General features: G+C 47.1%; 1 protein-coding gene across 8 annotated transcripts in view; it reads left to right on the forward strand.

Moving 5' to 3' along the window:
• LOC116948926 (3',5'-cyclic-AMP phosphodiesterase 4C-like) overlaps nt 1–27,859 on the forward strand; it is a 312,029-nt gene that overhangs the window by 161,245 nt on the left and 122,925 nt on the right. The window contains exon 1 of one of the 8 annotated variants that reach the window (XM_032966204.2): nt 19,165–20,228. The exons of the other annotated variants lie outside the window; for them this stretch is intronic. Coding sequence (XP_032822095.2) covers nt 20,167–20,228 — 62 coding nt within the window. The 5' untranslated portion in view covers nt 19,165–20,166. Of the gene's footprint in view, nt 1–19,164; nt 20,229–27,859 lie in introns of those variants that run through there. 8 annotated transcript variants of the gene reach the window in all.

The raw sequence follows: 27,859 nt of genomic DNA on the forward strand, positions 1-27,859 counted from the left end.
TTTCGTGATGATGTCGTCAACATTTTCCAGGATGCCCATTCGGGACGCGGCGTTGGCAGCGTGACAGGGCCGGGTTTCGTGGGACGGCGCCCACCCCTTGACGGCCCGCTTAGCCGTGGCAGGCCGTCAAGTCCCTTGACGTGAGACTGAAGCTGCTAGCCGGTGGGCCAAGTACGGACGTTCAGATACCGCGATTGGAGTGGTCGCTAGGGGCTTGCTGTCTGGACACGGTCCATCTCACGCGACGTCGCGCAGATAGCCGAGGGCGTTCCACCACATCCTTGACGACGAAGCCATGCCTCTCGCGCTCTAAAGTGCAGGGACTTCGGAGCAAGGGTTGGTGAACATCGAAGGGATGTAGCCATCGTGCGTGTGTGACGCACGCTTTCGGTACAATTGCGTCTTGCTACCACAACACGCACCTCCGAGTAGCACGGTTGGTTACGTACGGTGCTAAAGAAGTTCAGCAAACATACATGCCTGCTGTAAACTTGTTTTTTGAAACAAATCCATCCACTCCTGGGTGAATGCTGCCCCGCACAATGACAATCATGGGTCTTTGACCATGCTTCACCACGCTGGTGAGTGTGGGCTAATGAAAGGGGAGGTGCCCAGGATTGGTTCAGATATCACTAAATACTGATGTTAGCCGTGATTGGGAATCAAACTCAGGTCTCCAGCTTCATATCCCCATACGCTACACGCTACACTACTGAGTGGTGTAGTGTGATTGGCGTGGACCCTGATAACAGTGTCATGTGCAGGCTGCCTCTGTCCAATTTTCCATGGTGCAATTGCCCCTCCTACGCAATTGATAATCACATCACTGAGATCATCTGTGCAGGGGACAGCACAGCAAGTAGATTTCCAACATATTATTTACATGTTATCCAATTGTGTGCTTAGATTTTCCTCCAGGATCTCCGAGTTATTTTCTCAGAGATGTATGCCACTTCTTAGAGACACATTTCAGTCATGAAATGTGGATTAGGACCATCCTGAATGAATAATTCTGTAATTCCTAGCGAATTGTTAAATTAGCTGTTTTTCTTCATCTTAGTTGGACACGTCATGATGAATAATTGCATTACGCTTCATATTATGCATACTTAGCCCTCTGTCGACCCACTGCTGGATGTATTGGTTCAGATGACTGATCCATCCTGCAGTAGACTTCTTTGATCATACTTCACCGTGCTGGTCGGTGCGGGTTAGCGATGAGAGAGGGATCGGCACCAGTCCAGATATCGCTCGATACCGATGTTATCCGTGGCATGGTTCGTAGTCCAATACAGTTGCATCTTTTCTTGTTTCACTCGCTCTCTCAGCTGCTCTCCGGCCTCTATACAAACCCATTGTGGATCACAGGTCGGCACACAAGCGTTAATGTATGTCCCGGCTTCCTTCACGTAAATATTACCCTGTTGCCACGGACACGTGTAAAATTCGCTTAGTTTACGCTGCAGGCAATTATAATCGCGCGTGAAACGGAATCGTCGGCCAACGTTGAGCAGCGTCCTTTTCGATAGCGCTGCCCTTCACCGGAATGACGTGGGAAGAAAATGAACGTGTTTAAGTGAAGATGTATGCAAACTATTTTTTGGGTTTTACCAGGCAAGGATTCGCTGAGCTTTATCGCTCTTTTTCAGAAGCGACCTGGCTGTCACAAATGTTAGCTCAACGAAGTGGCTTATTGTGTGGACATTTTTTTAGCAAAGAGCGTGTTTCTAAACGTGGATAGGGGGAAAAAAAACCAGAGGACGAGGAGTAAAGTCCATCCCACCACGGGGGTCGAGACATATGCCGTCTTCAAATATACAGGCATCCGTGCAAGCACAGAGCAGGAGATTACCATAGCCCAGAAGAATAACACACGTCGTTCAATATGTGACAAATTATCACAGCAACTTATGTGTTTACGGTATCTACAAGTAACGTAACTGCGCGTGTATAAGAATGGGTTCGACCATTTTTTGTTTGTATCAACAAATTATTCAATCGTGACTTTTAAACAATAGGAGAAGCATCACTCTGTTGTAGCGCAATGGGGGGGGGGGGGGGAAATGGTTGAGTGGCAGAATAACTTCAGATAGCATTCCTTGCATCATCATCATCCATGATCTACCCACTGCTCGATGACGGATTTCCTAAGTTGCCGCCATCTCTCACAGTCTTTAATCGGCATGTATGACCTGCTTACGTATGCATGTATGTTGAACTTCCTTCGTACCATACGTAGCCAACCATGCTAATCGGAGGTGCGGGGAAGGACAACAAACGAAAGACAAAAAGCAGTTCTAAAGAAATAACTTTTAAATCTAGATGATTTAAGTGTATAGGTCCAGTGGAAAAGCCACGTGGACAGTTACATCGTATCCTAGATTTAAAGCTTTCGTGACTGCTAGGATCCATACTCTTTGGTTCTATTGGGTAAAGTCACGTAGGTGAAAATAAAATAACAAAAAATCACGAAGTTTCGGCCACAACACAAGCGGCCTTCATCAGGTGAAGGGACGAGACTGTCTGGAGGACAGCGCTGGAGTGGAAGAAGCCACGCTTAGATTACGACCTTTAAGCTGTGTGAGAAGAAAAAGACCAAGCGTAAAGTAACTGCGCTTGGTCTTTTCTTCTCACACAGCTTAAAGGTCGTGATCTAAGCGTGGCTTCTTCCACTCCAGCGCTGTCCTCCAGACAGTCGCGTCCCTTCACCTGATGAAGGCCGCTTGTGTTGTGGCCGAAACGTCGTGATTTTTTGTTATTTTATTTTCACCTACGTGACTTTACCCAATAGAACCAAAGAGTATAGTTACATCGTACCCTATAAAGGTATTAACAGGCCCATCTATAAGCTTAATAATAAGTTACCACAAAATACACAATTGAGAACAATCACCGTTCTACCATTGTTAAGGTTGCTGCAATATGGTGATACTACAACTATATATATTGTACGGTATAAGATGCACTAAAAAGCGTATCGTCCCATTTTGCTAAATGTTGTGGTATCGCGATTAGCTTTTCTCGTAAATTTCCCGTAAATATTTTATTTCCCGACAACATCATGTAGAAAATAACAAACGCAACAATTAAATCTGTACGTAAACAGCTATTACCCCTTCAATTAATGCTCTGTGTAAATGTTTTCCGGAGTAATTGACTGCACGGTAAGTTGCATGACATCATTATCTTTGTAGTTTGCTTCATTATATGAATGTAACAGGCAGCATGTGCATTGTAAGCCTTATAGTGTGTAAAGTTGCAAATGGGTTATGGCAGGCTTACGTTGAGTGAACTGCACCAGAAGAAGAACTTCTAACCGATCCGTGAGCCACACTGCGAAGTGCCACAAAGCACAACATCAATACAACAAAAATGCGAAATACATAGCACAAAGTTCCGAGACACTGCTACGGCGAGATCCATCACAGAGCGAGATTTCACACCGCATCTATTCGTGAATAGACGCCGTGAAGAAACCATAAACACGATACACTGTGCACATTACAGCGGCATGTGAATTGGAAAGAAACACGTGACGATGAGTTAGCCACCGGTCATTTTTCTTCGAGAGTGTAGGTTGTGACATTTTCATTCCAAACCAACATGAAGCAGAAAATGCTATCCGTCCATAATAGAGGTTTTTGGGGTTAAATCGCGTAAATATAAATGTGTCGTTAAACCCACCACCACCCGACACAGCCAATTAGCAAAGTTTGTCACGTAAACAAAACATACGAATTCGATACTAATTGGCTGTGTCGAGTGGTGGCGGGTTAAACGACACATTTAAATTTTATGCGATCTAAACCAAAAAACGAGAGCCTACGTGACAAAATGTTATCCGTGTAGCTCACCTAGCTTGCGTACCAATAATTAGAATAATAAACGACGACCCTTTGTCAATCCACCCCTTTGGTGAAGGTCTCGGCCAACGCCGCGTCAGTCACGTGGGTTGTTTGACCAGACACTTCGTCAGTCAGTGCGCAACGGTGAAGGAGGGAAGCGCCAAGACCAATTCAAGGAGATCACCCCTCTTTGCCACCGAGGTTTCGCCGTCCGTTGCAGGGAATCGAACTCCGGGCCGCCGGGTTCGGAGTGCAGCGTGCATAACGGGCGGCCGCGGTTGGCGTGTGGAGACTCTAGCGAATGCAGCAGCGGGGCGATATTCCCCTCGTTCACTCGCCTCTTGCTCAACACGTCCACGAGGAAGAGCGTAGGCACTGCATTGTTTTCTGAAGCATGAATTGAAAAATTCAGAAGTCTTTGTCAATTTTTCCGTGTTTTTGTGAGCACAAGCCTGGCCCTTTTTGGACAACAATTTGGCCAGCCACTACCAGACACAGTAGTAGCTGGGTATAAGCACACCCCTTTGGGAGTAAGGCCACGTGAGATTATATCCAATGTCGTGTGCTTACGTCAGATGTTGCCTTTTGCCTCCTCCCCCTGCCAGTGTAACGTAAGGATGTGATGGGTATACCATAACTGCGGTTATGTAAGTTGTGCTTAGAGCCAGCATCTACTGCATTCCCTCCCATTCTGTCTACGTATCCACGTTGGCTATTGACGTCGCTCGGGCTAAGCGAACCAAGCAAATGCACAGGGCCCCAAGCAGTCCAAGGGTTTCCTGGCAAAAGTATGGGTGCATTAAATATCATCTCGAATTCATATCCTGATATACTCAACAAGCATATTAATACAAGCAAGCAAATTTATATTTATTGTATCTGTCTTGTCTATCTCTCTTCTCTTGTCTTAATAATTTGCCTCTTGGTCTACATCACACTCTCATTTCACTACATCTCTGTGTCATCTATAGTCCTCTGCTGTCATCACAATACGTCCTTATCTATTGTCGACATCTCTATCTGTCATCTCACTGAGAGTTAATGAATTGAACGGGGCGGACCGCCAAAAAGAACACCAATAAGGCTGGCACCACCACTTCACGTGGCTCCGGCCTCTGAGCGACAAATGGGCCCTTTCACTAAAACTGTCGGCTTAATGTGTTACCACTCGGTAGCTTGGGGTGCCTTTGTTCCCAGTGATGGAGTAAGAATGAATTGACCATAACCCAAAAAAAAAACCTCCCACTCTTGGTTGTCTTTTTTTCCATCTCCCATTCGTTGGGGAGAGCGCTCCTGGGACCGTGAAACATGCCCTACAAAGAGACACTCTTCATTTGCGTCCAGCCTCTCCGCGTAAGCGCGTAACTTGGAGTGTCCTGACTCGGCGAATCGGTCTGTTAATTTTCATTGAATTGATTCGCTCGCTCGTACGAATCGCAAACGTGGACAGCGAGTGAAGGACATGGGACGGAAGCAAAAGAGGGCTTCGCGGAAGCGTGTCGAGGTGTCGCAAGCTTGGAATTCCGCTGAGAGACTGAAAGGAGAAGACCCGGATCAGAGGACGCGAGTACCGCCTTTTACAGACACCATACCGACTATGCTTCGGCAGGACACGTCGCGAGAAGGAATGACAGTGGACATTCTCAGAGAGACGCGCTTCATTTGCCTCCAGCCCCTTTGCACGAGTGCTGACTCAGAGCCCCAGCACGGCAAATTAGTCTGCCCGTTGCATTCATTTGTTCAATCATTTTCTGCACAGCTCCTAACGATAGCGTGGGGTTTGCGTTATTATATATTGGCGACAAGAATTATATCCTTTCAAAACAATAAAATACCACGATAAAAAATATATTTAGTGCATAAAACGTGTTATATCAATTGCACCATCATCAGCCTTGATCTGCTTCTGGGTGGAGGCCATCTCTCCCGATCGTGTGATGCGACAAACCATTTAGCTCCTATGCCTGAGCTGATTTCATCACTCCATCTCTGCAGTTCAAGTCATCTTCAGTGTGTGTTCTCTCCTTCTACTTGCCACTCGGTCGCTAATTAACTTTACCACTGGCAGTCGACGTCTCTTCTGCAAATCTGTTGTGCCCAAGTCCACTCACTTTTCTTCACAGTCATTGCGATGTCTTTAACCTGCCTGTGTCCTCGAATGCACGTGCTTCTCTTTCAGTCTCCTGAGGGTAGATTCCAAGCGTACAATACTCCATGCTGCTTTGCACACTTGCTCAGCTTTTGCCCTGTTTTCTTTGCAAAGACCCTTTTTTCCCAAGCCATGCGTCATAGGTAATGTATACTGATTTAGGAACACTGGTGTGTTGCTTTTTAATGTCATTTTCGATTTTATAAAATCACTCCAGCCTACTCCGGATTGCCTCTTTATTTTGTTATTTTCTTGAAAACGATACAAATCGCTGATTGTGTATATAAGCAAAATTACTCAATTGTTTCACTTGATATAACCAGTTTTATGTTCACTGGGAAATGATATTCCACATATATATTTAACCTTATAAACTAAACAGATATCAATCAACCACATGGGTGGTTCAAGGTTAACCTTTTTTGTTCTAGATAATCCAATAACATTACAGATCACTCAAAGATCGAGGAGTGTTCCTGGCAACATTTGGCAACCCCTGCGTGCAGTGACATCACAGCCGTGCGGAGTCGTCTGGGTGTTTAGCCAAATGGTGATGGAGCACAACGCATGATCTGGGACTGTGGAGGCTAGGGTTGGTGTATCGCACAAATATGTCGAGGTGGCATACCCTGGCTTTGTCAGGAAAAATGCGGTATATCAAAGTGCGATCTAACTTAATCTGTTCTTTCTGGATGGGGTGCCATGCCTGACATTCCTCCGGGTGCTCCGGTTTTCCTCCTACATGTATAAACACTCAACGATTGGCTGAGAACATCTTAAGCTATAGAGGACTGCAGAGTTTGGGCAATTGTTGGTCCTGGCTCAACGCCTGTCTGTGGTTCCTTAGCGATCGTGAGATGCAGCGTGCACGAACAACGCCATTATATACACAACTAAACATTGAACTGAGACGAAATTATTTCCAATACGATGTCCAACAGTGTGCCGTGCGCCTTTGGACAGCAGTGCAGTGTGCAATGAGTTTTATCGCGAATGGAAATCTCACAGAAGCTGAAATATTCAAATAATTAGCTATACAGCCCGGTGATGTGTGCTTTTCACGCAGAAGTTCGTTTTTGAGTGGTGCAAAAGGGTTCTATACGGTCGCGAGTTTGTTACAATTCACGAGCAGATGTCTTGAAATGTCAGCGTACATGTCCTCGATAAGTCTACGCTTCTGGTAGTAAGGCGTTACAACACCGAAGAGACGGACATGTTCGTGTGGCGGGGGAATATCTTGAATAATAGCGTAAGTTTCATTCACTTAAATTTCGCACTTTCTGGATATAATGCACGGTTGCCAAAGGTAAGTGCCCAAATTCCCAGCAAGCCAAGCAGCGAGAGACAGGCAGTACTAGTGAGTGTGTTTTCGGTAAGAGTAAGAGTGACTCTGCCATGAAGCAAGGTTGTGAGAACTTGGGTAAAGAGACGACTTGATGGGGCTTTCCAAGCGGAGCAGTGTGAGTGAAAAAGCAGGAGATTTGTAATTGGGTGAGTGAGTAGGTGAGTGAGTGAGTGGGTGAGTGAGTAAGTGAGTGTGTGAGTGTGTGGGTAAGTGAGTGAGTGGGTGGTTGAGTGATTGGGTGGGTGGGTGAGTGAGTGGGTAAGTGAGTGGGTGGGTGAGTGAGTGGGTGGGTGGGTGAGTGGGTAAGTGAGTGGGTGGGTGAGTGAGTGGGTAGGTGAGTGAGTGGGTTATTGAGTGGGTGGGTGAGTGGGTAAGTGAGTGGGTGGGTAAGTGAGTGTGTGAGTGGGTGATTGAGTGGGTGGGTGAGTGGGTAAGTGAGTCGGTGGGTGAGTGACTGGGTGGGTGGGTGAGTGAGTGTGTGAGTGGGTGATTGAGTGGGTGATTGGGTGGGTGAGTGGCTAAGTGAGTGGGTGAGTGAGTTAGTGAGTTGTTATGACCTGCAGTGTGGCGGTTGTACACCGTGTGGATGAGACGAAACAGCCGCTGTTTGCTGGGCAGCGTCCTCAACTTGGGTGGAGGAATCGACAAGTGGCGTTAACGGGAACGCTAACCATGGTAGTCGTAGCGATAGAAGAGTGATAAGGAGGTGACTGATCACCGGTAAGAGAGCAACAGGAGTGAATCAGTGGGTGCTGGATCATGAATCATTAACAGTAGGTTGGTAAATTTAAATACGCTTAGAGTATCCATTTCTTAAGCTGTCCTGTGTGTTAGTACAGCTTGCCCATGCTCTATGGTATACAGCAACACACATTGGTTTGTAAAATAAATTCGATTTGCTAACCATCCAGCTCACGCGTTGTGCTAAAGGACACACAACTCCCTGCAGCGGGCAGATAACATGCGAGGGGAGGATAACGCGGAGGTTTTAGAAAGGTTTCGAGCAAGCGGTGTTCGTCATTTTCAGGGTGAACTTTTTCACATTGAGAATAAAACCTAACGACATTTCCATGAAGTGGGATCCAAAACGATAAGTTCAGGATAGGTGAAGTGGCCCTACAATTTGCCTGCTCGTGCCACTGCCAGCGGAGTGCCTTTCGGTCAGGTCCGGGTTTGACCTCGGCAGCCCAGGAATTCACGGCCGCATTTCCGTGGTGGCGGCAGTCGAATTGTGTACCGAGATCTGCTGCCGCCGATGTTGAACTTTTATCACAGTAGCCCGCACCGTTTTGATAATTATAGACCCAGGCTGACTGTAAAACACTGAGAGCCCCCCCCCCCCCCCTTTCTCCAGAGGACGCGCTCAATATTGTGCAGGACATCGTTACGTAGAGTATGGGTGAATCGCAGACGAGACAAAGACGAGCCCTGTATGGTTTTGCATGTTATGGGAATGGGAAAGCAGGGCCAGATATGTTTGATAAGTTTGCACGCATTCATTGGCCTGTAATCTTGTTTATATGCAGTTTACCCTAAACACGGGGGTAGGGGGGGGTGTGTGCTTTTATCTGAAATGATAAAAATTATTCCATTGCGTACACCGGGCTCACATGCATTGAACATTTCAATAAACACGGCGGCTTATTTGGTAACTTCCCCTGTTCTGGCCTCGCGAGCTTAGTTTGGGCAAAACTCACGAACCACTGGGGGCCTGAGACCCTTCTTCCTCCTTCCCTCTCCCACCATCCTTCTCCCCCCCCCCCTTCCACTCACTCCCTCCGCCAGAACCAGAGTCAGAGACCCCCCCCCCACCACCTCCTCCTAGCCGCCCTCTACTCCACCTTCCTCCTCTGTCTCCGTCTCGTTCTTCCGTCTTTTAAAAGATATCCGGTGCTGCTCACACAGTGTGCCTGCTCGCTCGCCCAGTGCAGTGGGGGAAATGTCATTAATTAGGGCGTTGGGTTGCAGACCCCCTGCACACCCCCCCCACCGTGCCTTCCAATGGAGCACGAGGCTTGGCTTGACTGTACCATTTTTTTGTAAAATTATTTTTACAACGTGAACAACAATAGCAATTGTATGGAGGATACCCACCACCCCCCCCCCCCCCCCCCCCACGTAGGATGTGGATTTTTTTTTGTACATTAAGTGAACCTCTCACCCTCCCCGACTTCACCGCGGCACACCTCCACCCCCACCCAAACCAACGCGGGGTGACTCGCAGCGAATGGAATGCCCCGCGTTAAATGTTCTCACCTGTGTGAACTAAGGCGAGCGTTCACGAAGCCGCACATGTTTCTGGCATCGCGCGGCAAAGCGAATCCGCCGCGCGGGGCTACACCTACCCGAGCAGTCCCCCCTACACCCAGGGGTTTCCAAAAGCCTACTGCTTTTTTTTTTGCATCGAGGGTCAGATTGACTCAAGTGCAGCGAGCCGCTAGCCACAGGCGTATAGTAATAATAAAAGTAAAATAAAGAAATCAAAGCAGAGAGAGAGAGAGAGATGGCAGAGAGATGTGTTGAGAAAGAGAGATATGTAAAAAGAGGAGAGTGGAATAGATGCAATCAGAAGAGATATGGCCCACAGACATGTAATACATACAGAAAGTGGAGATAGGAGAGATAGGTATTCACAAGAGAGATGTACGAGACGGGAAAATATGTAAACAGAAGACATGAGAGGCAGAAGCAATAGAGGCCTACAGTATAGATAAAGCAGCTATTGACTCTGCGAGAAGTCCCAATGGCTAGGGGACATCTTCATACAGCAACGGATTGACCATGGCTGATGATGACAATTATGATGCTGTTTCTGTTCGCTCCCCCCACCCCAGTTCCACATTTCCACCACCACAAGACTGTTCGCTTGATCATTTAACGGAGTTGTGCGAAATAATTCACCTCTTTTTCTCACGTTAAGTTTGAGTGAAGTCTCGTGCCGGATTAAATTAATTTGTACAGCCTCATCCCACACGGGACGATGGGATGACACGAATAAACCCGTAGGCATAGGGTGGGTGACTTGCTCTATTCACTTGTTACGACGCAGCTCTACGGTTTGTGTCCCCTTCCAGCAGTGACGTGAGAATATTTGGTGATATTTATCTGATAAAAAAAAACAATCTTTAGGTATAGTCAAACACCCCCCACAAGGGACATGGCCTTCATTCAGGTGTGGATTGATCGAGGAATATACACATACGGGGTTTCCACCTGTCTGGGACCTGGCATCTGTGGCCTGGTGCCAGGGATAGATTCGTATCGAGATCCGGTGGTGGTATTGTGTGGAGCTGTATTACGACAGACTGCGGTTGTCATACGTAGCAAGGCTGACTCTGAAAACATTTTGGGTTTGTACTCTATGAAAGGTGGCCAACCTGGTTGTACACTATTACTTACTGTGTTTCATTTTGTAAATACTTTAGCAGTGTGGTGGATTCCCACCCTGCAATTCACCTACATGGAGGTGAAGCGATGGATGGACCATGCGTTCCGTTGCGCGCAAGAAACACCGCACGTCCAGCGTACGGGGCGTACTGTGGCAATCGCAAACTCAATGGGGCGCCCGTGAGTCAATACAGGTCTTGATTGAAAGCTTTCGTGACTGCAGGGATTCATATTATTGGTTCTTTCGGTAAAGTCACGTAGAAGGGAAGCAATAAAATAATTTTTAAAAAATATTAATATCAATACAGATCGTTGCTATCACGATGCATTCGACAAGACAACGGTTGATTTCAATTAAATGACGCGGCAGGACATGAACGTTTGCACTCTCTCACCCCCTCCTCGGCGCAGCTGCTCACGGGCACCCTCAAGTCGACGTGCCCGCGGCTCGCCGCTCGGAGCGAAATGCGTCAATCGCACGTGGGCCTTGGGAGAGAGAATGAGCAGCGCGCACTCGTACGCCCCACCCCGTTGGGGGAGCTCTTGTTTCTCGAAGCCGCAATGTACACACACGCACCGGTGAGGGATTGATTTTTTTAATATAAATCAGATACGCACATGCAGCCTGAACGCACGCACGCACGCAAGTGCAAAGGTCATTTTGCATTCTTCAAAGTGCGGTTCCTTGATGTTTCGGCAAAGGCTCAGCCCCGCAAATGTCTTGCTCACGCCGCTGCTGGCAGATGGCCGTTCTATGAGACGGAGCTCCAGTGCGACACTCCCTCAGGGATATGTTGGCCTACTCTTTCACGGCGATGCACTTGATCCCACCACACGCGACATGCCCGTCGACTAACTGTGGTGTGCATTTTAGTACGTAGTAGGCTTTCGCGAACAATATTATCCACAATGGAGTTTTTTTTGTTAGATTACATCAATATAAATGTGTCGTTATACCCGCCACCACCCGGCACAGCCAATTAGTAAGGTTTGTCACGTGAACAAAACATTCCAATTGGCCGAGTTTCAATCTTGACTTCAAGCTTCCGTGACTGCATGAATTCATATTCTTTGGGTCTTTCGGTAAAGTCACGTAGATAGGTAGTGTTTTGTTATTTTCTTTGAACCTATCTACGTGACTTTGCTGGAAGAAAAAAAACGCCACTTTTTTCAAAATTTCTTGCTGTGGTTTTCACACCTAATTGCTTGTGTTACAGTCGAAACGTCGTGAGAATTTTATTGTTTTATATTTTCATTATTTTTATTGTTTCCCTTCTATGTGACTTTACCGAAAGAACCAAGAATATGAATCCCTGCAGTCACGAAAGCTTTGAATCAAAATTTACTGAAAGACCCAAAGAATATGGCCGAGTTTAACAACACATTTATATTTACGTGATCTAACGCCCACAATTTATTTGTGGTGTTACGTATTTATACCACTGGGTGGATAGAGACAGGGCCATGTAAGAATCTTGCCCCGTTGTTTCAACTACCACAGCGGCAGAAAGAGTTCGGGTTTGCCGAGGATAACACCATGACGGCTCCCCTCTATATTTTGTAAATTTGGTACAGTGCGTTAAGTGGCGTTACACCAAAATTTGCTGTGGGATCGTAATGTGGATCGTGTCCAGTTGCAATAGCCGTTGTATAGGAGGTTTGGCAGGAAAACTAAAAAAAACCACGCGTTCATTTTTGTGGTCTCGTGCAATGAGTGGGGCAGTGAAAATTGCACGCGCGCATTTTCACGAATTCAGATGTCCCAGGAATCCAATTTGCATGCCTAGCCAGGTGGCATTGACGCTCAACTGTGAGTCAGAAGGGGATATGGTGGATTATACAGAGATGCAGCCAGTGCCTGTGTCACCCACCAAAGGTTCCCGTAAGGAGCAGTAAAGCAAGGTTTCTGACAGCCCATCTGTGTGGAGTTTGAGTATTGTCGCCTCGCACGTGTGAGTGTCTCTAGATACCGCCAATTCTTCTACAGTCCCATTATATGTATCCGCTGCTGGATAAAAAGCCTACCTATATACCATGTTGGTCACATGCATTGCATGCCCGTGCTTCACCATTCCGGTCATTGTAGATTGTTGAATGGCCCTGGGGTGTAGTTGAGAAGGGGACTCAGGACTGGTTCAGATATCACTCGCCGCTGACGTTAGCCGGAGCCAAAAATTTAACTCAGGATGCTAGGTTCATAGCGCGGTGTGCTTTACCATTGCGTCAACACTCCACCCCCACATGCAGATATGTCAATAAATAATAATAATAGCCTTAACATCACAAACAAAGCCCTCTCATAATTGCCTTCACGTTGCATGCAAATCCCTCGTGGTGATGAATTCTGAGAACGTAAGACTTCCCTTGGTTAAATAAGCAATTGGGTAGAGTAATATGAGAACACTTATACACGGTGTGTATTCTCTACGAGCAAAACCATGGAGGGACATGCTCGATCGTATGCTTTAAAGATGGTGACGCTGTCGGCGTTCCTGGCCATACCAATGCACAACAGTGTCACAGGAAATGAATTTACTGCGGCCATGAGAGAGAGAGAGAGATAGGGAGAGGGGGGGCTGAAAGGCGAGTTTGTTTGGAAGCTGCTACGTATTTTTGTAACCGCTGCAACCTCCTCTCTCCATCCTTCCGTCTGCCGTTATCTCTACAGCAGTAGCAGGCTCACAGGCCGCTACCACTACCACTCGTGTCAGTTCTCGCAAGTATGTACGCATGCTGAACTTCTGTTGCACCGTTAAATAGCCAACCATGCTAATCGAAGGGACAACAGTGACACACTGATTTCTGGTCAAATGAGCATTGAGGCGGTGCACATCTCTCGATTACAGTCCTGAGGTCGTGGTGGAAATTCCTCATTTCTATGATAGTGGAAATTCCTCATTCCTATGACGGGAGCGAGTTCATCCATATGACAGCCACTGTTGCCTTCGACACAAAACAGTCCACCATTTTTATTGACCACGGAAAGATGACGCACTGAGTCAATCCACATTCCGGATTTGAACTCGCAACGTCTCAGAATCCGGTGACTGTGTGCGTGCGTGTGGCCAGATTTGTGTAATTTTATTTGACACCAAGCACGAGTTTAGGAGAGCGTCATATCGGGGTGTTACGGTGGCGAGATGTTAACTCCCTTGCCTGGTTTGCAGGATCATCATTAGAACTCCTTTGCCAGTACCAAAATATAATAATAGGGTTTTTCCCCTTTTCTCTGGCAACAAAACTGAAACCTTTTTACGAGGATTTATGTCTGCATTAACCACAATACCTGCAGTCAAAATGCAAACAGTAAACATACTATGATAATATATGCATTGTCCTTGAAACTGATGCATTGTCCTTGAAACTGATTGATCCACAATCAGTTTCAAGGACAATGCATATATTATCATAGTATGTTTTTTTTGCATTTTGACTGCAGGTATTGTTAATGCAGACATGAATCCTCGTAAAAAGGTTTCAGTTTTGTTGCCAGAAAAAAAGGGGGAAAACCCTATTATTATAGTTTGCAGGATGTCCTGAGTTTGATCCCAACATTGACACCTGTATATTTGGATTTTGCATGTTTCTCTCCCCGTGGTCGCGTGGATATTTCTTTGGGTCCTCCTCTTTTTTCCCTCCACATTTAGAATCAATGTGCGTTTGGATTAGTGGGCTGCGATTAATTTCCACGCGATAAGCCACTTCGTCCAGCTATCATTTGTGGCCAGGTCGCTAATGAAAACGAGCTACATAGCTCAGTGGGGGTCTTACCTGGTTAAATCATATCTGTATCATCTGGAGAATACAATAACCCAAACGTATTAAAATGTGTGATCCTCGCGCACAAGCGGCACTGTTTTTTTTGTGGCACGAGTTACGTTTCCCAACCGTTTTTTTTACTTTAAAAGTCAGATTTTTGTTGTTGTTGTTATCCTGCGCTTGATTAAGTCTTGAGGGGCTTAAAGTTGTGCATTCCTGTTTCTGATGGTTTCGCCTCTTTTTGGAATGCGGTTTCTCTTTCCTAAGTTCCACAAGGTCATGGGACAGAAACTTTTCACGTTCATTTTTTTCGTGTGTTTTTTTTAACGTCCTTTTACGACGTGACATAAGTTTTGCACGGTTTGTGCTGCATAGCTATTGGGGGGAGCAGTGCGCTACGAACCAGGCGACCCGGGTTAGATTTACACTCGCGGCCATCACCAGTGACGATTCATCTGAACTGGTCCTGGGCCTCCCCTAGGGCGACTCAGCCTCAAATGGGTAACCTGGTGCAGTGTGTAAACATCGCCACTGGGGAGACAAAGGTGGGCGGGCGTGGTGCTCGCCACCCACCCCCAAGTGTGCCATGCCGCCCTACATAGGTTCTCGCTAACAGCACTTGCCCCAACAGTCCGCTAAAGGCTACACGGGGGATCTTTGTTGCTATGTAGCTCTCAGATGTGTTTCCGGGTTGTACTACCGTGTACTGTTTGGCACGATGTCCGTTGTTTCTCTCCACCTGCTTGAACCTTCTTCAGATACACTTGAGGTTTTTTTTTTGCCGTTGCGATATAGTTTATTCTGGGTTGTGCCGCGCGTGGTCCAACATCTTAATCACCATGCTGACAGGTCCTGAAGAAGCTCTCAGTGCAAATCGTTGGACAAAACCTGCGGTACAACCCAAAAACACATTGGAGAGCCAAGGAACATGTACACGATTTTGGATGTTGTGTTTCTCTATAGGCTAATATTTTTACTCCATTGTAGATTTTTATATATCGGCAAAATTTTGACAGTGAGTAAATAAATGTTTTTGAGCAGCTTTAATATATTTTTTCGTCACTTGCGTAAGTTGGTCGATAAGCATTCTTGTTACTAGGACTGCTTCAGATCTGTAAACCATCTGCATCACGTTCAAAGATTCTGGCCCATCATAAAGCTATTCCCGCGCGCCCACCAATGCTATGTTTTTTTTACAATTTACGCCAACGCTACATACAATACAATGTGGCATATCCGCTGTTCGTATTTATGCATGTAGGTTGAACTTCTTTTGCACCGTAGGTAGCCAACTGTGTCAATCAGATGTGCGGGGGGAAGGACAACAAACTAATGTCAAAAAAGCAGTTCTAAAGAACTTAGTTTTCAATCTAGATTATGATTTACAAGTGCATAGCTCCAGTGGCTTCCGAATATCGGAAGGAACAGCGTTCCAGACGGCTGCAGAAGCGCTTCTGAAAGCGCGCAAAGCGGTGACCGTCTTTGTACGATAGCCGGCCAAAAGCCGCTGCTGCTGCGAGACATTGAAGCCGCTGCATTCACATATCGGCCCTCATCAGTTAACCAGCCACCAACTCGGTGCAGGACGTGTGCGTGGTGCCACTGTCGATGTTTACGGAGGTTCACATATTACTGCACATGTCCGTCTACGCCTCATTCGCCGTGTGGGTCGGATGTGCGACATTGCACCAGTAGGACATATTTCACCGCAGTCCGAAGCAGTGCCTGCTGCTTCTCCTCATTACACCTCAGTTACATGGACAGCCGGTCGACTCCAGTCCACTCCAGAGTTGGCCTCATCTCGCGACGGAACATGTGCTCGCGGACAACTTGAGCTGGATGAGAGAGTGACGTGATTGCTCAGGTCTGCTCGAGTTATCGCATGAATTCGGAATCGTCATCAGGATCTTTATTTATCCTGGGGAAATCCGATGAGCGATGAAGCACTCTTTCACAGATCTCCACTGGGGCGGGGTCAGAAGGTTACAACAACAAACAATACAATTGGGCAGAGTCTTTCCGAGAGATGCTAAGGACTGATAGATAAAGTCCGCATTTTTCTTGGTTATCTTTTAACATTCTCTTTGATCCTTTTCACATGTTCAATGAAACTCCACTCATCGGAAGGCACAAAAGCACCCCCTATTAGCGCGCTCGGCTACGTATGGCGCGAAAGAAGTTCAACATACATCCAAATGTATAACATTCGTCTGTACCGAATGTGCGGCCACATTCGGTACAGACGAATGGGTCCAGAGATAGAGCCCTGGTGGCAATCGCAGCCAAGAAAAGAAGAGATGAGAAACAGAAGGAGGGACGGAGTGGAGAGCGGCGGTCGGCCGTTACCCAACGGGGTAAAATTTTCGAGCCAGTTACAGTTCAACAAACGGGCATTGCTCACACAATGAAGTGATAAATGTAAAATTGATCCTGCCAGCACATAACACGGTTTTTTTTTATGATCGAGATGCTAATTGACGTATATCCGCTGGGCGCGAACGCCAGCGCGAGGAATTCCGGCTGGCGTGAGCAATGAAATGAGGCCGCAGAATTCGGCCTGCGGCCGGAAGTTGGCAGCTAACTCGTGTTGAACAAAAAAGAAAAAATAATGAGGCGGCGATGCCTGGTAGGGTTGAGGGGTTGGGTGAGTGGAAGGTTGCGGGGGTCGATTTGGGTATTGTATTCGAGTTCTGTGGCTCATGGAAATGCAGCATTAGATGTAAAAACACCAAAAAAAATTCAGTCTGACGGAGCCCATCATGGTTGTTGGAAAAATTGTTAAGTTATTTGAATATTACAAGAAGTTGTTTGTGTTATTCATAATATATGCCGAGTGAAAAATATGGTGTGTTTGGCACCCAGGATTTCACCTGTTAGCAAATCATTTGCAATCAGCACAAACATACGGATTTCTAAATAGGGACATTGCATTGACAAATCTGTGGGTTTTCTAAAATTCTGATTTCTAAACCACTACACTGGGGGCGACTGTTATTTCATCCGAATGCTTCTCTTTGCCTGCTTACATTTTATTTGTTATCTGCCTTTTTTACTTTTCCCATTCCCACGAGCCGCAGGTCTCGCCAATGTATTTGAGTTTCCACATTGTCCAGAGTTGGCCACCAATTCCCCCCGGACGATATCTCTTCTCGCGCTGGGCTATAATTTGACGTCAGGATTTGGCGACCGAGCGGAAATGTCAGTAGTTCTACGAAAGACCCGTCTACTCACTTCCATCAGGCCAAGTCGAGTTCGCACAAGAGCTGGCTGCACACAATGACGTAGTATATAGCGCTCGGTATTTTTCCCGAACGCTGACGTCGCGCGTGTTGTGTGATATGACGTCACATATGTTCGTCCTCGTTAAGGCAGTTAATCTTAAGGACAAGGAAGCTACATTTATGTTTCTGTCCTCGAGGCCATCTGGTAACGCTAAGCACTGTGCACTATTCACGCACATTTATTGCACACCACCGCACACCCCATCACACCCCATTACACACACCACCACATACCACCACACACCCCATCACACCCCATTACACACACCACCACATACCACCACACACCCCATCACACCCCATTACACACACCACCACATACCACCACACACCCCATCACACCCCACTGCACACACCACCACATACCACCGCACACCCCATCACATCCCACTGCACACACCACCACACATCACCGCACACCCCACCACACCCCACTGCACACACCAACGCACACAACCGCACACTACGACACATGCCACCACACACAACCGCACACCACCACACACCACCGCACATGCCACCGCACACCACGACACATATCACCACACCCAGCCGCACACACCACCACACACCACAGCACACACCACAGCACAATACGACACATACCACCACACCCAACCGCACACCCAACCGCACACACCACTGCACACGCTTAGGACATTCGTTTTCACGCATGTGCAGTTGGCAAAACGTGCGTGCGACAGCGTTGTTGAGCCCACTCTAGAGGGCGCACTTCATCTGTCTGTTGCAAAGTGAACCCAGGGCAAAAGTGTCCAACTCGAGCCCACGACCTCCTGTACACCATGCAAGGTAGTTAACATCTCGGCACGGTTGGCGCCCTGAGCAAACCCGTAGACAAGCACGTGAACACAGCACAACTGCAGCTGTGTGCACTCGTGTAAACAAACACCATGCTTCACTTTTATAGGCTTGCCGAGATATCATTTTTCGCTACGAGTATGATTTTCACGAACTGACGACAATCGTCATATCAGCTTCCGCCTTATCTTTGTAACTGCAGTTCACATGTTTATTGCGTTGTTTTGTTCTCTTCCATATTTAGCGTGCCGACGAATCCTTAAAAAGTTGTTGAAATGCAGGTTCACTGTACTTCCCTTTCCGCATTCAAGTTGCACGGTTTTGTGAGGGGCACGGTATCTGCGCAATTCGGAGTCGCGGGGGGGGGGGGGGGGAACAAACCGCGGACGGGCAGGAAAGGAAGCGCGGAAGAGCGCCAAGCAATTGCCCAAGTTCTGCGGTCCTATTTTTTTAGAAGTTTTGGCTGAATCCATAGACGTGGGCAGGAAACAGTAGCGCCCAGAGAAAACCCACGCGGTTGGCAAGTTGGATAGCAGTCACCAACGCCCATGATCTTGGTCACGGATAATAATAATAATAATCGCCAGTATTCTCAGCATTCATGATGTAGGTTTATTTTTTTTGGGGTTGGATTGAGTAAATGTACAAATGTGTCGTTAAACCCGCCACCACCCGACACAGCCGATTAGTAAGGTTTGTCACGTAAACAGAACTTGCCAATTCGTTACTAGTTACAGCACACCGGTGTGTTGGAGAGCAAATCCATTGTAAATGTTGTGGCGGATTTAACGACACATTAATATTTACGCGATCAAACAACAACAAAAAAAACTTTATTATGGATGATATTGGTCGCGAACGCCTACTACGTGTTAAACATTCTCAGCATTTACGTTTGCAGTTTTATTTCCCAAATAAGTTTTTTTTTTAATCGGAGGCTGTTTTGTAATCTTTACACCGTTTGACTCCCCGTTCTCAGAAGTATGCAGTTGCTTTCTTCGTGCAAACCTAAGTGTCGCTATTCTCTTTATCGCAAATGATCGTTTTTTTTATGACGGTATTTTGAAATATGCAGTCGATTTCTAAATGTTTGTAGGCGTTGGTCCGTGCGTGTTACTGTATAATGATAATTCAACACTTCTTATTTTTTTTTACCCTATGATCTCATATGTCACACTTTTGGCCAAACGGTTAGTGTTCTCTTAACACAACAGCAAATATCCACGACAGTCTGAATACACCCTGGGGGGTCAATCGCTAAGACACGTTTCCATGGGTCCCATCGTCTTCTTTCGCTTCTGTCGCCCGCAACAACAACAAAAAAACGTTGATACTAAGAACCCTGTGTGCCACGTGACCCTTGCGCAAAAGATCCTGTGCGTTTAAAAAAAAACATAACCACAGACATTGCGCCACGATTTGCGTGCGGGAGACTCCGAGGCAGCGCGCGCTGGAACTCGGCACTCTTGAAGTCGCCCGCCTGGTCGGACGGCATCAGCGCGCAATGTGCGCCTGTTAAACAGCCGCGAGTCCGACCCGTGCGTGCGTGCGCGCGCGCGCGCGCGTGCTCCTCGTGACAAGATGAACGTAACTTACAAACTCGGAAAGAAGGACGGTAATCATCGCGTGTTTACCTTCAAAAGGTAACCGGTGTCAAGTTGTACTCTGGAAGATGACAACCTTAACTTTTTTGTTTTTATTGTATACACGTGGACAATGGACATTGGAGCCGAACCCTGGCTTGGGAGTTGGCGGTGGTTGTTGGGTTGTTGTTGTTGTTGTTGTTGTTTTTTTCTCATTAAACCGGCGTTCCGATCTCAATGAGCCGGTGGTGTTATCACACCCGGCGGGGTCCCTTGTCCACAGAGTGCATCGACGGCAATTGATAAGACGGTGGCGGTTCGGGCCCCCCCCCGCCCCCCCCAGGTTGACTCAGTGGTCACGAGTTGGCTCGGCGTTTACGCGGGGCAGACCGAGGCGGCTGCGTTTGGGTGGCTGCCTCGTCTTGTGCGGCGTTCATCAAAATAGGCGCTCGCGAACAGCACCCCCTCCAACGGCATAAAAGTTTCTGTGTTTCTGTTTGCCTTTGTGTCACACTGTTGCTAACCGCTGATGGTTTTTTTCTGTTGTGCGTCTATTGGGGTGGGTGGTTGGGTGGGGAGCGGTGGCACAGTGGTTAGAGCACTGCTATACAAATGCAAACGAAGCAACACACAAACACCGCCCGTTCTGCCTCGGAAATGTGTAAATAAGTCGAGCAGACTTAACTTATCCGTGGAAATTAGCAGCTGTGCTATGGTTGACCAATGCGATATTTATTTGCTGCGATACCAAAGCGATGCATTAATGTGTAACTAGACTTTAGTGTATAGTGACGCAGGTACCATCTACTGTTGGCACTAGAGAAGGAAGGTGAAGCAATATGACCCTGGCGACCAGAATTGTACCCTTGGTCACGATTGACGTCAGTGGCAAGTGACATCTGACCCGGTCCTGCACGACCTCCCACGGGTCGACTTGATTCTTGAATGAGCACACGGGGCAGAGTTGTGAACGTCAGCTCTCCGGAGGTGGACGAGCATGCTTTCCAACCCCGCCGCTCTCTTCGCAGCCTTAATCGGCTCGCTCGCAAGACATTCTCCGACATGCCTCGGCTGTACACGGGGCTGGCTTTCGTCTTTCCTGTGTTTATAATTAACGACTTTTTTTCTTTTCTTGCGAAGGGAGTCTCCTGGAAGCATTGTGGGAGACGTATCCCTCGTTTATGTTTATTCTTGATGCAGGGAACTCCCCCCCCCCCTTTTGCTCCCCCCCCACCCGCCCCCCATAAAATCACAACAACTTTATTTAAGTAATTGTCTCGTAATTGAAATCGTAACCATTTACAGCTGTTTGTCTATCCCCTGCTGGATATAGACCTTCCTATTTTGCAGTGTCGGTCATGGTACTTGTGTGGCCATACTTCACCATGCTGGTTAGTGCAGGTTGGTGAAGGGCTGCGGGAGGGAGGGAGGGAGGGAGGGAGGGAGGGAGGGAGGGAGGGAGGGAGGGAGGGAGGGAGGGAGGGAGGGAGGGAGGGAGGGAGGGAGGGAGGGAGGGAGGGAGGGAGGGAGGGAGGGAGGGAGTGGGGGAGGGGGGAGTTCCCGGGACTGGTTCGGACGTTACACACCACTGGACAGGAGTCCAACTCAGATCGGCAGGTTCGTGCCGCAAGTTCGATAACCACTACGCTCCCATTTGTCACTTCATACAAATGGACAATAGCACTTTGGACAATATATTACTTTTTTGGGTGGGGGGGGGGGGTTGACAATTTTTGCAGCCTTGTTGGATCAACTTTTTACCCCCACATCTGTGTGGGTGGTGGAGTGGGGGGGGGTCCACTTTCTATGACTCTCTGATTCAGGCCTTCTGAAATGCTCTCATCATTTAGTTGACGGACAAACGGAACGCCGGGCTTTTATCATAAATTATGTTCAGCCATTTGCCAATCCGCGAACGGATGGAGGCTTCCACGCTGGTGGGCACGAGTATTGTGGGGAGCGGTGGCACAGTGGTTAGTGCGCTACGCTGTCCACCCTGCTACCCGAGTCCGATTCCCGCTCACGGCCAACGCCAGTAACGAATATCTGAACCGGTGCTGGGCCTCCCCTTGGTAGACTCGGCCTGAACTAAGTACCTGGTGTGGTGTGTCAACATCACCAGTAGAGATACAAAGACGGCCGGGCGTGTGGCTGGCCACGTGTGCCGTGCCGGCCTTCATCGGTGCTCGCTAACAGCACTTGCCCTAAAAGTCTGTTAAGGCTGACACGGGGGTTCTCTGTCTGTGTGAGGACCGCTCAGGACCGGTTTAAAAGTCACACGTCACTGACGTTAACCCTTGGCCAGGAGTCAAACTCAGGTTGCCAGAGTCCGAGTGCATTGCGTGAATTGCTGCCCTTTCCTCAATTGTAGATACCGTGCAGTTAACTTCGTCATCATGCACTAACATACAGTTATACGTAAGCCACGATCACGGCTATGTAAATGCAGTACCAGCGACGAAGGTGGAAATGCGTAACGATGACACGCGAGCCGCGAATCGCGACGTGCGGCGGTCTACGTCACACTGAAATGATCGTCGCGTTTCCGAAGCAAACGGCCGCTCAGTATGAACGCGACCAATTCGTCGTGCAATTGGTAAAGCAGCGCTGCGATCTGAACCCAACACGGTAATGAATCCAATTCGCAGCCATGGCGAACATTTTGGTGGCTCATGATAACTGGTTCTGGGGCTCCCCTTCAGCAAAACCCCCATTTACCAGCGTGGTGAAGTATGGTCATTGTGGTGAAGTATGGTCAGCGTGGTGAAGTATGGTCAGTGTGGTGAAGTATGGTCATTGTGGGGAAGTATGGTCAGCGTGGTGAAGTATGGTCAGTGTGGTGAAGTATGGTCATCGTGGTGAAGTATGGTCATTGTGGTGAAGTATGGTCAGGGTGGTGTAGTATGGTCAGCCTGGTGAAGTATGGTCAGCCTGGTGGAGTATGGTTATTGTGGTGAAGTATGGTCATTGTGGTGAAGTATGCTCATTGTGGTGAAGTATGCTCATTGTGGTGAAGCATGGTCAGCCTGGTGAAGTATGGTCATTGTGGTGAAGTATGGTCATTGTGGTGAAGTAGGGTCAGTGTGGTGAAGTATGGTCATCGTGGTGAAGTATGGTCGGTGTGGTGAAGTATGGTCAGCCTGGTGAAGTATGGTCATTGTGGTGAAGTATGGTCATCGTGGTGAAGTATGGTCATCGTGGTGAAGTATGGTCATCGTGGTGAAGTATGGTCATTGTGGTGAAGTATGGTCATTGTGGTGAAGTATGGTCATTGTGGTGAAGTATGGTCAAGCAACCACGACGACTGACGTGGCATTGGGAGCAGTGAATTCACAAAAGGCAGTGGATGTTGATTAAATTATAATAATAACCTCAAGTTGTATTTATAATTATATTGGTATTGCATTCTTTGTTATAAGTTTAAGTAGATTAAAAATGTCACTAATCCTCAGTGTAAGCAGGGTTTTGTGATGTTCGTTGCCTACATTATATATATGGGTCAAGTTTATTGTAATGTTTCGTATGAACTCTCCTCAATGTCCTCTTTCCGTTTTCATGTTTACCAGTTCTTCAAAACGAGTACACACAGAAGTAATCTCTCTCACCCACATTCACACACATACACAAAGACAAAGATCTCCCGTATAGCCTTGGCATACTCTTGAGACAAGTGCCGTTAGCGAGCGCCTATGAAGGCCGGCACGGCACACGAGGGAATGGGTGGCCAACACCACGCCCGGCCACTTTTGTCTCCCTAGTGGCAATTTTTCACACACACCGCACCAGCTACTCATTTAAGGCTGAGTCGACCTAGGGGAGGCGCAGGACCGGTGAAGATAATTGTCACTGGTATTGACCGTGAGCGGGAAGCGAACTCGGGTCGGCGAGTTAGTAGCGCAGTGCGCTAACCACTACACCTCCATTCCCCGCATGCACAATCACACACACACACGCTCACACACACTCGAGAGTTGTACACCGTATTTGTGATAGGGTACACCTTCTTATTTGTGATAGGGTACACCTCCTGCCAGCTGTTTCGGGGCTTTAAAAGGTGCAAGCAACCAAAATGCAGTGCATGTGTCTTGTTAAAAAAAAACACAACCATATGACCCTGAATAATCATAATTTTCCACTCATAAATACTTAGAACACCTCAATGAGTGTTTGTTTTCACCTGCAGTGTTTCTCGAAAGAATGACTAAAACGTAACACTTTTTGTTTCATTTTAATGAAAAAAAAATAGAAGCACATTTTTAAGCCCCGTCAGTATCCGCCACCAGATGAACGCCTCGTGATATCGTGCCTGTCGTGGGGGTTGCTTCACCATACTGCATCACGCCGGCGTCCAGGCGGCCCAGGATCATTTCAGACATCGCTGCGTTCACCACGCTACGACTTCTAACCCCCCCCCCCGCCCCCACCAGGGTTCAAAGGGTCGGCACACAAATACTGAAGGGCTTGTTTTCGTCGTGAGCGCCGGTGTGTCTCTCGAGTTTCCAAGTTTTGAAAGTGCGAAACGAGGTCTTGCTCTTTGCCAACAACCGACCCCTCTCGTGCGCGCCTACGATTGGCCTGGCTGCCGCTTTCACGAGGCAGTGGGGTTTTCCGAGGTTGTGCGGTGCGAACGCCCGCTTGGCGCGGCTGCCGGCATTTTCGCTCCGCCATTGCTGGGAGCTTCTTCGGGGCACCGGGGAATGAAACGTCGGACGTTATTTTTGCCGAACAACACGCGGCACAAGCTGACAACCCACCGGGGAGAAGCGAAACGTGTTCTTTTTTTTTTGGGGGGGGGGGGGTGTGAAAATCAGGTTCAGAATCTTTTTATTGATCCTGGAGAAATCCGATGAGCTTTGAAGCTCTTTTTCGCAGATGTCCGCTAGGGGCGGGTCAGAAGATTACAACAACAACAAACAATATGCCCAGAAGTGACCAATGAGAATCGCTGTATTGCGGCAAAGTACAATTTAGGGAAGATGCAAGCCTAAGGGAATTATTTATTTTGTTGATACGTACCCAGGATGTTTTTCTGGGCTGTTCGACGCACGTTTTGAAGCGTCATTCATGGGGGTAAAAAAAACACTTTAAATTCACATTCTCAAACACAAAAGTGATGGAAGTTTGGAATCACTTATGTACTTTTTAATGTCATTGCAGTCGCTGAGTTTCCAATGAGAAGTGGGAGAAATAGCTCGGCTTATGAGAAGACACGTGCATTCGTATAAGCCGAGTAACTTCTGCCATTTTTCCAAAGCGCAGTTAAACTGAACTATTTTTATTTTAAAAGACAAGGCCCACTGAGCTGTATAGCTCTCTTTCAGCAGCGACCTGGCCACAAAGGATAGCTCAACGAAGTGGCTTATCACATGGAAATTTATTGCAGACAATTACTCGTGAACGCATGTTGATCCTAAACATGGAGGGATAAACTGGGGGACTCGGATAATAATCCACGTGACCACGGGGACAACGCGCCAACTCCAAATACACAGCAGGCATCACGCTCGGGATCGAACCCACGACCTCCTGTATACCGGGCGAGGTAGTTGACATCTCCTAGCCACCGTGGCGGCCCCTTGTTCCACACCCGCTGACGGCGTTGTGCTTATCGATATTGCGGTAGCGCCCTCAACGTAACCTGTCTGTGATTGTTTGGAATCTGTCAGGTGTAGCTAATGTGTTGTTGTTGTTGTATTGAACCCATTGCATGAGAGAGCACACTCGAAGGCAGGGCCAGTGCAGGATTAAACTAGTGCGGGGCCTGTAGGATATGTTATAAAGGGGCCCTAAGTAAAAAAAAAAACGTAAATATTAAAACACACATTTTTAACTTGCATAGTAAAGTAATTTTTATTTTTCATTTGCTATACAGCCAGATAATACGACAAATCGCTAACCTTCAACACCCAGTCGTTCATAAAAGTTGAAGGCGGTATAGTACTATGGTACTAGAGCAAGTGCAGAATCACTGATCCGGAATTGATTGCTTGAAAGCATTTAGCGTGGGGCCCTTGAAAGTGCAAGGCCCGTGGCTACTACATGTGTAGCTACGTTTGCTACGAGGATAAAATCCAGCACTGGGCAGGGGGTTGGGTGGATATTCTACGAGGTGTCCTCTGGGGGTGAAGACTCTCTCCGTGTGGCGTTTAGTCGTTTGGGGGAGGGGGGGCATTTTTTGCTTAAGTGGGAGGAAGGGAGGAAAGGGAGAGAGAGGACCTCCAGCTTATTATAACGCTAAACGTTATCATTGCTTCCAAAATATGGAGGACGCATTAAACTAAAATGCCTCTTCATTGGTCGGACACGTTTTGTGAACAGACGTATCAAACCTTTAATCCGCCCTGTGAATTATGAAAAGCAATATTTGTTCAAATCAACGGCCAACTTTGTTGAGTCAGAACGTGAATTGGAAACCTGATCTCGTCTTATCAATATCGACGCTTCCAACTTGCGTCGGACATTCGAGCACGATATAAATTATGAACAGGCTTTTTCTTCTTTAAATATTACCTACCTTTTGATTTAAAGCTTTCGTGACTGCAGGGATTCATATTCTTGGTTCTTTCGGTAAAGTCACGTAGAAGGGAAACAATTAAATAATAAAAATATAAAACAATAAAATTCTCACGACGTTTCGACTGCAACACAAGCAATCATCATCAGGTGTGAAAACCACAGCAAGAACATTTGAAAAAAAGTGGCGTTTTTTTTTACGTTAGCAACACGGAGAGCGATTTGGCAGTTATTCAGATGGACGAGTCCATCTATGTTCGGAAAAGAGGAGGGGGGAGACGAAAATAATGGCTGCGGTCTGAAAACCACCATTATTTTCGTCTCCCCCCTCCTCTTTTCCGAACATAGATGGACTCGTCCATCTGAATAACTGCCAAATCGCTCTCCGTGTTGCTAACGTTAAAAAAACGCCACTTTTTTCAAATTTTCTTGCTGTGGTTTTCACACCTGATAATGATTGCTTGTGTTGCAGTCGAAACGTCGTGAGAATTGTATTGTTTAATATTTTTATTATTTTATTGTTTCCCTTCTACGTGACTTTACCGAAAGAACCAAGAATATATTACCTACCTGTTCACTCGGAATTCCCCTCTGCGTGAAGTGTCGAGACGAAGACATTGATCGTTCTGCGATTGATGCCAGCAGGCACAATCGCAAGCACATCTCTGTTATTTGGCCTCTTACGAACAAAAAAGTCTGGCAATTATGCACTCATTTGAGTTGCGAGCACCTGAGTGCCGGACGTGCCACCGTGTTCATGACCGTGCCGGATTAACTTTTTTACAACCAACCAATCAATCAATTTAACACGTAGCAGGATTTTTCGCGACCAATATCATCCATAATAGAGGTTTTTATTGGGTTAGATCGCGTAAATATATTAATGTGTCGTTAAAACCCGCCACCACCAGAAACAGCCAACTACAGTGAGGGAAAAAAGTATTTGATCCCCTGCTGATTTTGTACGTTTGCCCACTGAAAAAGAAATGATCAGTCTATAATTTTAATGGTAGGTTTATTTGAACAGTGAGAGATAGATTAACAACAACAAAATCCAGAAATACGCATGTTAAAAATGTTATAAATTGATTTGCATTTTAATGAGGGAAATAAGTATTTGACCCCCTCTCAATCAGAAAGATTTCTGGCTCCCAGGTGTCTTTTATACAGGTAATGAG

Source organism: Petromyzon marinus, chromosome 35, assembly GCF_048934315.1.
Source record: "Petromyzon marinus isolate PM22_M1 ecotype Great Lakes invasive population chromosome 35, UKy_Petmar_22M1.pri1.0, whole genome shotgun sequence".
Lineage (NCBI taxonomy): Eukaryota > Metazoa > Chordata > Hyperoartia > Petromyzontiformes > Petromyzontidae > Petromyzon > Petromyzon marinus.